General features: G+C 39.6%; 1 protein-coding gene across 5 annotated transcripts in view; it reads left to right on the top strand.

The window, feature by feature from the left end:
• Positions 1-13,836, top strand: part of PLAGL1 (PLAG1 like zinc finger 1) — a 43,597-nt gene that overhangs the window by 7,629 nt on the left and 22,132 nt on the right. For 2 of the 5 annotated variants that reach the window (XM_021391430.1, XM_021391431.1), the window contains 2 exons: positions 5,786-5,930; positions 10,118-10,160. In XM_021391430.1, the coding sequence (XP_021247105.1) occupies positions 10,142-10,160 (19 nt within the window). In that variant the 5' untranslated portion in view covers positions 5,786-5,930; positions 10,118-10,141. Of the gene's footprint in view, positions 1-11; positions 4,979-5,785; positions 5,931-10,117; positions 10,161-13,836 lie in introns of those variants that run through there. The other 3 variants (XM_021391429.1, XM_021391434.1, XM_021391432.1) reach the window with 2 other exon arrangements.

Below are 13,836 nucleotides of genomic sequence, written 5' to 3' on the forward strand. Positions count from 1 at the left end.
TTCCAGTCGCTGAGGGCTGTCGTCTCCCAAGTGAAGGACAATGAGGCTAAGAATTTCGGCACAACATGACACAGCCTGTAGTGCTAGTTCACACAGTCAGTAGAACTGATACATTTCTGCAAAATGTTTTGGTTTCAGCAATGGAGCACGTTCGGGCAAAAATGAGTTTTACTGGAAATATTCTGTCTGGTTCGTGACTCATTTGTTTTTACAAACCTGTCACTCTTCACAACGCAAGTAAATAAGCGGGCAAAGCTAGCATGCCTTTACTATAAAATCTGTAGTTCTTAATCTTCTGTAGCTCTAAAGAGTGTTCTCTGCTTTCACCTCCGTCAGCTCAGTTCGGGGTGCGACGATGGTGAAATGCTTTCTACCGCTATAGTGGCACTCCTGTTTTGGAAACTCTTTGCTTTGGACTTTAAATTTTGTTTAGAACAAAAGATTGCAGAGGAATTTTCAGTATTTTGGAGGTTACAGATGGATCTTAATGATATTCTTATCACTGTTTGTGCCCAGCCAGACTTCTGGACCTCATTACTTCTCGCACAACAGCTGCCAGTGACAAGAATAATTTTCACGCTTGGAAATCATCTTTACTTGACCTGTGAACATTTACATGCTGTTCTTCACTCTGAAATATTCCTAGCCTGAGTGATAGAATCATCTCTCTTTTTAATGCATGAGTTTGCTCTACAGATTTTTCTACTAAGTCTGCTACCGTATGTGGAGCTTTTTGGTTAATAAAAATGTAGCCTAATTATAATGTGTTTATTGTCAAAAATGAAGAGAGGCTGCCCTAACCAAACCAGAGATACAGACAGGGAAGAAAAGAAGGATAAACAAGAGAATAAATTGATTTCCACTCTTTGTCTTATTCTCCAGTAAAAGAGAAGACTAACTCATTTTTCTTCTGTAAGTTGAGCTTAGAGCTTCTGTGATTTGTTAGCATTAAAGCCTGAATCGCAGAACACTGTGGTCTCTGCAGGCCTCAGCACCCATCCAGACAGATATTTACATAACATCATTTATTTCCATTTAAAATCAATTATATTTAATTAAAAATCTAAGGAATTTTAAAGTAGGACATTACAAAAATGACTATTGACTTCCTAAAATAAAATGGAGTGTAAAAATGAAGTTATTTCAAATATTTTGTGCTCGTCAATAAAGCAGGTCCCAAAATATTTGATGACAGTGCAGAGTGCATTTTTTATCTGCAAAAATATAAGCGGGATATATTACTTCGAAACTTTCTTTCTTGTCAGTTCTTGGGCTATGTAAGTTTCTGAATTGTCTTTATGGTCAGTCATTTGCACTGATTATTCCACTAATCTAATTTGATTTTTAAAATTATAACCTGACGATGGGTTTTTCTAAATTCCAAGCTGTTAGCAAAAAATGCTGTGGATCTGTTTAGGTTCTAAGGTTGCTGTCTTACTTCTAATCGCATATTTGGGTTTCAGAATCTGAAATTTTCAAATCATTTAGTTTGACAAGGATGATCTTAAAAATTTGAATCCATGGAGTTTACAGATAATGTAATCTGGATCGTTGTGAAGAATGTCAACTGGGCTTTCAGTTTGTTTCAGCAGAGCAATGACTCTTGAATCATAGTGATTCTCCCAGTGTTTTGTTTTCTTTAACGCTGTAGTGAAGTTGGAGATTGCAATGTCATGATGCAGTGAGTAAAGTACATTTCAAAGCTATCTAAGCATTGGATAGTGGGCACTTTTGGATAGCCCTAAGTTCTTCCACCTGCAGACCTTACATCCCGCATGAACATCTTGCAGGATATGTTCATACAGATTTTATAAACCACTGAAATGATCTTTTGATAACTTGAGGTGCAGATGTCAAGTGGATTTGGGTTTTTGTTAACTCACTGGACCATACTGAATAAATGTTTTAGATGTCAAAGTTGGAGTTGAAGAGGTCATGCAACTGAGTGAAGAAATAACAGCAAGTGACCCGTTGGTGAACTTTGAATGAAAGGTTAGAGATCACAGGATTTTTTCTAGATCATTGTTACAAGCTTTTTTATATCAGGATAACTTGTAACTGAGGAAATATTGTGTTCCTATACGTAGTATTTATCCATGGTGCACCAAATTTCATGTAGCTAATTTAGTAATGATATGGGAGTTGATGGTCACTTATTTTTAAGTGTTTTCTTTGTTCAGTGGAGATAGTGGCTGTGAAATTGTCCTTTACCAGCCTCTACAGGGCTCTTCAGCATTGGCCTTGTTGTTCTCATTTCCTAGTTCCTCTTGTATTCTCCAGCACTGAAAAAATAAGCTTGTATAGAAGAGAGCCAGTTGCCTTTCATTTATTTAAGTTTCATTTATTGCCAGAGAAAAGATCAAGACTACGTTACTGTACAGGATGAAGCCACAAGGCTTAAATTTTAAACAAGCACGAGTACTATGCATTTAATGCCACTTTATTTTTTTTGGACTACTTGAATGAAATGCAAGAAGTGGTGCAGGACCCCAAGGGGTTTTGTGTACTGTACAGTTTCTAAGAAAGCTTCCAATCCAGGCCTCTGAAAGAAGAAATCTAATTATAACTCTGTGCTACATGCTATCAGTCTGGGAAAACAAGAGCTTCAACTCATCTTTAGCTGACACTGGGGACCAGCTTTTTCTCTGTACTGTACCTGAGCAATAGGTTATTATGCTGAATATGAACGGTAATTAATTGTATTGAATTTGAATCTGTACCTACCTTTATTCAGTGGTGATCTCTGAGTCACAGATTGCTGATTTTTGGAATTGTCATATGGTTTCATAATCAAAGGAAAAAGGAAGGAAACAGGTAAAAAATATTTGGGGACATACAACTTTCATTAGTCAATTATGTATTCAGTCTTTGGAAGATTTGGACTTCCTTATAGTTCTGCTCCACAGGCGTTCCAAGTGTACTATGAAAATAGAATCTCTAAAGTTAATGTGCTCTTACCAATTAAAAAAAATACCAATATTCTCTACCTGGATTCCTTTTTCAAGTGAAAACTTTTGGTGGTCTCTGAATTAAATGATGCTTTCCTGGCGCTGAAATTTAAAGCTATTTAAAACTAAGAGCAAGACTCTGAAAGTGATATTTAACCAAGTAAGCTGAACATTAGTATTTACATAATTTGGCATCAATGCTGTACTGAAACAGAGGACACATCTGGATGATGATGAGGATATGTACAAAGTTTGTGAGTTTCTGAAACTAGGAGTTTTTAAATCACCGTAATCTAGTCAAGATGTGTAAGGTGTTGGCCTCCAGATAACAAATCCATTTTTATGTTTTCCTGAAGTTTACTACATACGTATCCGCCCTTTCACGTCACAGATGTGATTGTGGCAGTAGGTGGGAACATGTGGGCCTGCTGACTTGTTGGTCTGCTGGTAGGTTTCCTTCTTCATTTTTGGAAAGCTGGCAGCTTCTGATATATTTGTAGTGAGCTTATGAAAGACGATAGTGTTAAAGCCAAAACTTTCGTAAAACCTTTTTTAATTTGCAGGAATTGACTCTTTGAGGTAGGCTCCCCAAAGAGAATGCAGACAAGGAAATCTCCCTATCAGTCTGCCTGTCCGTCAGTGGCTGCCCTGCCCAAAAATGAGTGCCTATTCCTAAAGAGAAGATTGGAATTTGAGTTGAAAATGATGAGAGTAGTTTAGCCAGTGTGTAGAGAATGAAAGTCTCACAGGAAAAGTGCTTTTTCACATGACTTCATACAAGTGGGTTTTGTGTTTGTTTTGTGCCAGCTCAGTCCTGAGTTTCAGCTAGTAGATCAGAATCCTCTTCAGACTCATTGAAATGGAAATGTTTCTGCCCTCTGCTGTGGAATGCAAATTATTTTAGGAATGTTCCTGGGTCTTGAGGCTTTTTAAAACTCACACTTTAAAAACTTTTTTTAGCTTTTTAAAACTGATTCTCAGAAACAAAACAAGCATCCAGAAAGATAATTGGTTCCTTGATCTTGACCCAGCAAAATACAGAAGCAGAAGTGTAGGTTTATCTTCCCATGTACAAACAGTTCCCTGTAAGTCAGCGGCGGTTAGACATGGGAAATGCAAAAATCCTTTTCTGGATCATGGTCAAAAAGCTGAGGACTTTGCAAAGCCAAATGACACAGAAGCCCTCAGTATGGAAGACTAGCACAAGATACCATTTGGTATAATGTGTTGGCACCTTTTGTTGCTATGTCTGTTTAAAAACACTATCAAAGACCCGTACTTGCTTCGTTGTCTGCTGTGTATCTTTTGCTGACCAAAGTAGACCAGTATCAAGTGATAGAAGGTTAGGAAAATGATGAGAGACAGTGCCATATTTCAGAACAGGAAAAACTTGCTAAGGAACAAGGAGTGGAATTTTTTGATCTTTGTGTTTCTGGTTTCAGGACACAGGATATAAAGTGGGTTTGCTTTTAATGAAAATTCTGATTTTTTTCTTTTTTTTTAAACTGAAAATGGACTTGAGTAAGTTAGGCTCATATGTCGAACATATTTGATGGTGCTACATCTCAATGTCATCATAACCAGGTTGGAATATCAATTGGTTGGTGCAAGGAGTGGAAAGGTGGGACTTTTTTAATGTATTCTGTTGACATTTAACACTTGGTGTAACTTTTGCAAATAATAGCCAACTGATGAAAAAGTTATCAAAGTCAATAGCATGTTTCATTGCTCAGTCTCATGAAGTCACTGGATGCTGACAGTGCTCTTGGTTGCTTTTCATTAAAGAAACCATATCCTTGAGTGTGTTATTCTTTGCCCACTGTCTTCTTAAGATTTTGCTCACCGTTCTTTTACCTCTGCTTAGTCCTTTGTAAAAGACAGATGCTCCATATAGAGCTCCTGATTTTCATTATTTTTTACATTCACAAATAAGACTTCCATATGAAGTACTTCTGCAGTACCCATGAGCCAGATTTCTAGAGCTGGGACGCAAGTGTTTGTGTGTTGCTCAAGCGCTTAATCAGGAGAGGGTCAGTATCCTGTAGAACAAAGAAAAATATAGTAATATTGTAATGGTAGAAGAGTTATACTGCTTTTTAATTATAAAATAATTCCATGATTTGAAAAAAAATTTTTTTTGGTAAAATAAATATACAAGTATATGCTGTTTTACTTGATTATTATAAAGTGATTATAATTTCATGTTTAATGTTTTCTACAGTAAAGGATTCTGTATGTAGTAGATATGAAATGCACAGAATTTTACTGTGGGGTTTGTTTGAGTTGTAATTATCGTGAGCCAAATCCTGATTTTGAATACACGTCTGGGACTAATACTGACTTTGTCCCTGTGTATTATTTTCTCCCCTGTTAATACTCTGTTAATTCATTTTTGTATTGTTGTAATTTTCCTTCCTGTTCATGAGTTCAACAGAAAAGATATCAGCAGAAATGCCCAGCACTAGAGCTAGCGATAGCCAAAAGAGAACAAGTAGGAAGCACTAATGGGATTCTAATGCAGTGTAGCATGAGGTGTTTTCTTCTCATGAATACAACGTGAGGTATAAGGTATGCTGAAAGTTAAGCCTGGGCAACCAGTTTCTATTGGAGGGGAAGAAAGAGTCCTTCCCGATTTAATCTTGATATAAGTAGGTTAAGTGTGGTTTTCCTGTCACGTCTGTGCTTGTTTATTTTAGAGATATCTACAACTGTGTTACTTAGCTTAGATGTCTTGAAAAAATGCTTTTACTTGCATTTTACATTTACTCAGTTATAATGTGATAAAAGCTGGATAAGAATAAGGCGTTTATCTTGAGGCTGTTGTGGATCTATAACAGGCTGTACAGCACGTTCTTCAGAGTATCTGAATTGCAGCAGCATCTCCTTTTCATCTGCATGAGGAAGTGGACAGATGACTTAACAGCATCAGGAGAAGAGCCTTACAGCAACTGATGAACTAATGGCATGCGGCATGATGCTGAGGTGCGTTTTTGAGCCATATGATGTCAAATCATTATTTCTGATCATAGTTCAAAAGTTATCATCCAAGTCTTTGTCTGTGCATGACATGGTTGTCTCTTGCAGACAGCATGTTCTCTTGTCATCAGCAGATGACGCAAAGTCATGATGCAAACATACAGGTATCACCCACAGCATGTGTTAATATGACAGCTGTTCCCGTTGCAGCGGCTCCTACCTGGCTCATACACAAACGTACTCTGCAATGTATTCTTCTCCTCCATAGGCAGTGCAGAACACATCCTCATTTATTTTACCAGTGCATAAACCCTGCTTGCCACCACAAGGCATTGAACTCCTTTTCATCCAGTGTGCCTGTAACCCATGCTTTGCCCTCTGTAAACACTGTTAACTATCTATCATACCTTCAAGTCCTGCTTAGGATAAGCGCATAAGCCAGTTTCCTGATAATGAAAGAACGCAAGAACCTCAGAAGACTTTGCCTCAAATTAATTGTAAGGGCTGCAGTTTCCTTGTATGGGAAACATTCCCCACTCTGTTCCTCCTCCTTTTCTGCCCATCCACTGATGAAACACGACAGTATCTAAAAGCAGCCACAAACAACTTTTGGCTTTGTGATCAGCATGGCAAGTTTGGCTGATATACCTGAAACACTTTGTGTAAAGGCTGATGTGGTTTACAAGTAGTAAAACCACAGAAGATTGGCCAACAGGCATGTTAAACTATGGCCAGAGGCCAGCCACCTAAGTTTAGGTTGAGAAGTGGCCAACGTGGCCAGAAACCACCAGGCACTGTGCCTAGCTGGCACAGCAGAAGTGGCTGCTGTGACTCTACATGTGCCATTCTGTGTGTGTTGCAGTCCCCTTGGATGAGGGGCAGTACAGTGTGCAAGAGGTGCCCTCCTACACCTGAGGGCTGACCTTGAAGCAGAAGAGGTGGTGGTTTTCAGCAACTAGAAGGAGGAAAAGTTGTGAGTCTATGTTGAGGGTAAGTACAGGAAAGTTCTGGCACAGCTTGTGAAGGTGCTTTTAGTTCTGCTTACACTCACTCGCCTCTGCAAATACTCCTTGCTGCACTTATCTTCACCCCATCAGAGATACCACGACTGACTGCTGGAAGAGGAGCAGTTCCTTGTGTTGGTACACCCACTGCTCTGTTGCTCTGCGAGTGGCTTGTGTTGCTGCAACTGGGATGCCCTCAAGGAGGTGTTTGCTCTTGGTCTGCAAACTGTGTGCTCACCGAGTGCTGGGCTTGGGCACTCAGAGTTTGCTGCCACTAATACTTCGTCACAGGACTGTGCGGGGGAAAAAGGAGAAAGTTTCTCAAGTTTTGAGGGCTTATGGAGAAACGTACTCTGGTAATTTATGGTTATCTTCTTCATAGCACCCTCACTATCTGGGCTGAATCTTCTGCAGCAGTCTTGTACATTTGAGCTTATCCTGTGAGGGCTTTTAGGAGTAGAGTACAAAGTGACTTGTCTGTCCTGGTAAGCATCTTCAATATTGTGAGGGACAGCAGGTTGATAGCAACATCGTCATCCTTCGAGTCACAGACTGATTCCTTCCTGGTCGTCTGCAGGAGTAGGCAGCCCTGTCAGCAAGGGCAAAAGGGGTGGGAGAGTACGGTCTCATGTGGATGCCATTAAAGTCTACTGTTCCCGCTGCAAAGCCTGCATTCGTGGAAGTTAATACCATAGACAAGTGCCTCACCCTTAGCCAGAATGGAGTCCAACTACAAAGTTACTTGCAGAATTCAAGTATTTTATGGTTAGTAGAAATCAGGAAACTTGCTGCTTAGAAGCCCTATTCTCAGCATGACTGTTTTTATCTGGGAAAGAGGACTTGTTCATATCTCTTTAGCATCCAGGTCTCTTTACTGCTTCTGTCTCACATCTTTTGTCTTAGAGTAGGGCTGGATGTAGACAGGTCATACTAAACTATGTATTCACCAGAGACAGCTGTTTTGGCAGAAAACAGAGGTTACAGAGAAAAAGTTGATGTGCTGGCACTTCTGTTTCATGCCATGTCCTCAGTTCTCTTGATCTCAGACAGAAAGGATGCAGTGGCAGCCTGACTGCCAGTTCTCTACCTGGTTTCTTGTAAAATGAGAAATGGCAGTACTCTAGGACTTGATTCATTTGCTTAAACATAAGCTTCTAGTGCTATCTGAGATGCCCTGGGTAATCCTGCCCTCCTGCCTGTCCAGGAAGGGCTCGTTTTCCTGTGTATCCATCATTATGTCTACCAGCCTCATGTGGGTGCCTCAGATATCCTAGGGATCTCAGAGAGCTCAATGGGGATGCCTGTACGTGAACAACTGAATCATCTTCCCTTGTATTCCCTGCTAAAGGGAATGAACTGCTCCCTATCAGTATTATCTCCTCAATGTTAGGGAATATATGCATCCCAAAAGTGGGAGGAATCTCCTTGGTTTACGTTGAAAATTAGAACTTTTGAGAATAAAGACTCAGTATACCCATCAGCTACCCTTCACCCCTGTCCCCTTTAAAGAGCAATGCATGTCTTTGTCATCTATTTTGTGAAGGCAGCATAGGCTTGAAAGATGTGCCTAAGTATGTGGGAAGCAAAGACCAGGCAGCTCTGTATATTTCAAAGTTAGAACTCTTCCAGTTTCAGTGTGGAGCATCTAAAAGCTATATTTTCCTAGGCGTTACCTTTTACGCTAGAATTGACAATTTAAATCCATGGGAGTTTGATTATGTTGTGATGAGATGCATGGTAAGATAGCAACTCTGACTCACTTTGTTGTGAACTTAGGACCAGGTCTATAATCACTTACAAATGAGAATATGTACATTTACCAGTTGTTAATTTGATAATGTCATCAGCATAATTATTCTGTTGCTCAGTAACCATGATCTGCGCATACATTGTTGAGTAAATGATGGGGGGAATGCTCATTGTGGCTTCTTGTCTATCCAGGGACAAGTGGTCAAGGTCGGGTGGCAACTTAGATGCTTATAGCTGCTCATCAGAAAGGATTTCTATCTTCCCAGGCTTGAAAATATTACTACAGCGTGCTCCTAAATTGCAGCAGATAATTGGATAGCAGCTTCCTCATCCTGCTGACGGATACACCGGGCAAAGTCACGGCTTCTTTCTCAGCATGTTTTCCTTAGTGGGCCACTAGCTCCTCTCTTTCTCATTGTGCTGTGCATTTTTCCTATGTTACCTACCATTTCTGTATTCCACTTGAGCCTGTTTCCTCCTCAGTTCTCATTCTTTGTAGTCTGTTTTTCCTCTATTGTCTTTCTCCAGGCTCCTCTTCTCTGAGTTCTCCCATCCAGTTCCAATTAATTTGAAACTATCTGACTAGCGATCATTGTATCTTTGAGCCATTCCAGTCAGCAACAAAGTACCATTGTCTTCACCGGGGGGAAGTTTTCACCCTAAATCATACCTTTACCTTCAGTCCCTACCCAAAATTTGCATAAGGCAAAATGGCAAATACTGATGGGATTCTTACTGTTACTTGTGTTCCCCCTTTTTATTGCCTGCCTTATTATTTATGTTGCTTCAAGCAGCTTTATCCACACATTGAGAGCCCACAATGGTAGACGTTGCTGAGACAGCTACTAAAAAGGCAGGCTCTGCTCTTACTATAAACTCGCTGATTATAGCAAGATTTCAAGAAAAAAAACAGTAAACGAATGGGAAGGGAACAAGATGAGCAAAGTTCAGCAGGAAACTATAAGTCTGAAGAAGTCTTTCAAGAGTGCAAACAAATTGCCTTATCCTGTGTGTAGTTAATACTTGCTTTGACTTTGCTGCGAGGATACTTAAGATGAATACCAGAAACAGCAGGCTTTAACACAAAATGGCATGCAGTGGGGTAAAATACACAGTGCTTCAAAATTCTGCTTTTATAATAAATATTAATGAAGAAATTGGATATAGTGAATTGTTCCACCTTAATTAACGTGCATTACTTTAATGTTGTCAGTTCACATTGTTTATGAAATGAACTCATGTATTAAAGAGTTAATAATTGATGGATTTACTCTTTTTCTTTGCTAACTGAAATTTTTCCTTTTTAGATTTCCCTAGATATGTTCTCCCTGTTTCCTAGAGAATGAGAAAAGAGATGTGCATGGTAACTAGCATGAATTTTAAACAGGAACAGTGCTACTTCAGAAAACTGATCTTTCTTTTTCATTTTACTTTATGTAGGTTTCCTTTGCCTGATCTGTAAACATGTCCGCAGACCTGCTATGTAAGTACATTTCTGTCATCTCGCAGGGATTTTTTTGTACCATATGTTTTTATCAAATTCCCAGATGTGCTCATGATTGATGTCTTTTATCTTAAGTATAAAGTCTGCTTTTACATTCGTGTTTCTTCTGAGACATCTGTGGAACAATATTACCATTATAATCAATGGGATTATTCTTGGAGTAAGGCATGACTTAATATGAGTAAAATTGTAAAAATTTGGCCCTTGCATAAGAGCAGACTGATTCACTGAGACTTTAAAAATCACAATTCTGTTTAAAATGTTTCATCTCTCTTTGGCACAAATACCATCCCAGATTACTACCAAGTGATATGCTTGGGGTGTTTAATCTCTTTGTCATCTTAACTCTTGCATTTCAAAGACATCATTATCCAAGTCACATCCAAATCTCAGTCCTTATCTCTACTATCCATCATACTTTTCCAACAGCAAAGAATAAGCAAGTGGCGTATTCTTATATTTTGCTGTTATAACTACTGCAAAAAGATACCTCTTGGGTCTGCCTGATACTCATGCTTCTGTCACTGCAGCCTCTGCTATCTGCAGCATTAAGTGTATTTTCTATGCCTATTGCTCTGATTTAAAAACTTGATTCTGGAATCCTTCCAGTGCCTCCGCTGCCATTTTGGGAACCCATTTTGTCAGTCCCCAATCCCTCCTAATAAAGAGCAAGGAAAAAATATATTTTTATCAATAGCTGTAATCAGTTAATAAATATAAAAGCCGTGGCAGCTGACTGGCAAATAATAGTTATTTGTGGAGGTGATATATTTACTTCAAACTATTTCAGAAAGTGATATTTTTGAACTTTATCTGCCAGCTGGCAATTCTGCATCACGCTTGAGTCCTGTTTAGATACAGAAAGAACTCTAAAAGATTCATGAGGAATGTAGTATGGGTGACTGTTATACGACAGGCAGAACTGCTGTCAAGAGTGCAGTGTTAAAGAAAGGAGAGGGTGGGCTGACTGCACAGTAGTTCTAGTGTGAATCACATAAGACTCCTTGACTCTGCTCAGTCATTTAAGCTGGTTCATCCATTTTAGCTAATCTATACTCTAGCAGTTTCCTTTTTCTCCCTTCAGCTCAGTCTCAGCATCTCTCATGCTTTCCCTAATGATCACTGGGTTAAGGAACTTGCCATGTGAGGGGAGGTTGAAGGAGTTGGTTGTGCTTAACCTGGAGAAGATAAGGCTCAGGAGGAGCTGATCATTCCCTTCCAGTACAAAAATCATGGTTCTGAAGAAGAAAGTGGAAGCACTCTCTCCACAAGGATGCATCATGATGGTCGTGTGGACCACATGCCAAGTGGTCTCAGCACCAGGAAGCAGTCTGTGGTACTGCTGGTAGCAGTAGCCATGAGGCCTTAACACCCCAACCCTAAGCTTAACTACAGCGTCATCTGTCATTAATGCTTGGTTCAATAGAAGGTCAAAGCCTAGGATTAGCAATCTTGTTCCAGGTCACATTAGCAAAGAGTACATATGTAGTTAAAATACAAAATCTAACCAAATCAGAACAAACCCCCGTAGATTCCTAGGAAAAAAAATGCTGCAGTCTGGGGCAAATTACACAAAGAAAATGTCATGGCTACACAATGCAAGGGCTTCTGAGGCCAGACCTCAAATTCCGGTAGCTACGTCTTCAAGCCTGTGGAAATAATCCAAAAAAGTCAACATCCCAGTGAAGTTTCATTATGATGAATTGGAGATAGCAGTGTTTCTCTGTTTTAGATGGAGAAGCTAAGGGCAAAAAAGAGGAGAGTTTATAAAATGGCTGCAGCTATTGAGGCTCAACCAGTCAGGGAAGCAACGGACTTCCCTTGGAGCTTGTTTTCCTTTTTATCCTTGGATGAACTACCGTGCAGTACATTATGCTGCCTGAATGTAGGGGTTTGTCACGGTTGGCACTGGGGCTGTCCTGGGAGTGTAAGAAGGCGATGAGTGTGAATGAAGCACGCGGTGGTCGCTGGGGCTCCAGCCCCGTCTTCAGGAAACCTGTCGCTGCTCCTCTGAGAGCCATGCAGGAAAGGAGGTGGGTCTTTGATCCCTTTGTTGTAGCTGCTCCCTGGGAATTTGCTGAAATCAATGCCCTGTTTTCCTGAAAAAATGAATGGCTATGCCTAACTAGCTTTGTGAAGCTCTGGGGAATTCACTCCCTCTGTTTATTGACAGCTGAAAAGGAGCACATGGTGCTGAATGGGTCCTCTTGTGAAAACAAAACAGAGCAGAGCTAGACTTAGTTGAACGCAGGGGCATTTGGAAAACTCTGCTGGAGGAAGATGGCATGTTTACTGCCACCTTGCACTGGTACAGTGTGACTTCTTAATAAAAGTGCAATTTAAAATAAGGTAAGGTTTGTTTTGAATTCCTGCACATAGTACGATTATGAAATGTTTGCATTTGTATTCTTGAGTGCAAAAACAATGTTTGCATTGTATTGTGCCATGGGAAACACCTTAGCCTTGTGCTGTTTTTAGCTTCTGTGTATGTTCACTTATTCTTTGATTAATGATGATTAATGAATATGAATAGTATTAGGAAATAACTTGGCATCTGATTCTTGCCATCAGGCTCTTCGCATCAGTTTTTTATGTAGGCTATTATATACCACGCTTTATGTCTTTGAGAGTCAGATGAAATGCGTTAGATGATTTCTTGACCAGTACAGATCACTGTGTTAATGCTTTTGCGCATGGCAACTGAGTAATCGGTGGCTCTGTCTGGCCGAAAATCTGGGAGCCTTAAATCTCTTGAAATCTAAGTGTTTATTCCCAAACCTCTGTTTCTGTGAGTAAACTCAAAGACAAGAAATTGATCTATCTTTGTGCTTGCTGATTTTAGAGGTAGAGTTTTTTGTCTATGACAACAAAGGATAGCAAGAGGAGGATAACAAGGAAGCGGTGTTTTCTTCATGCAAGTACAGAAGTTTATCGGACCAAAGGAATTTGGTGTGTAATTCATATGTAAATTTCCTACTGAAAACAGGAGAACAGATCACCAGAGTTTGTATATTAGTTTCTGCAGTGACTGAAAAGTTTCTGAGCTCATGTAGCTACAGCTTTCAGGTGAGGGCAAGTTCTGAATGCAGGGAAACAGTTAAGTAATGTCATCTCGTCGTTTGTCTGCTCAAGTGTAAGGGCAAGCTCCCAGTGGAATAGTAGCTATTGTGCTGTCTTGTTCTTGCAGAGGAGTAGAAATTCCTTTTTGTGTGTGTGTGTCGCAGACCTGATCCAAAGTATTTCTGTTTGCGCAGTTGTATGAAAACTTTTGAGTAATCCCATAATTTCAGTAGAAGTGCTTGGGTGGTTTTGTGTTTATCAGAGTAGTTTGTGTTCCTCAGTCTGGCATTTTTTCTTTGACTGACTTTGAGCTAGCAGTCTTACAGGTTTTGTCTCATTTTGCTCTTCTCTGCAGCACATAACTTATCTGTTTTTCTTGGAAGCATTGAAGCTCCATATACAAACATACTTTCTTTAGAATAAATACTTTGTGATCCTGAAGATAAAAACATGTAGCCTAACTGTAGAAAATCAGTATTTTTTGCTTGTGGGTTCTGCCTTTAGATTTCCAAGTTTTTCCAAGGGAAAAGCAAAAAAAAAAAAAAAAAAAAAAAAAAAGCAAACGTATTTATGATTTTAAACAGGATATAAAAAA

Source organism: Numida meleagris, chromosome 3, assembly GCF_002078875.1.
Source record: "Numida meleagris isolate 19003 breed g44 Domestic line chromosome 3, NumMel1.0, whole genome shotgun sequence".
NCBI classification, from domain to species: domain Eukaryota; kingdom Metazoa; phylum Chordata; class Aves; order Galliformes; family Numididae; genus Numida; species Numida meleagris.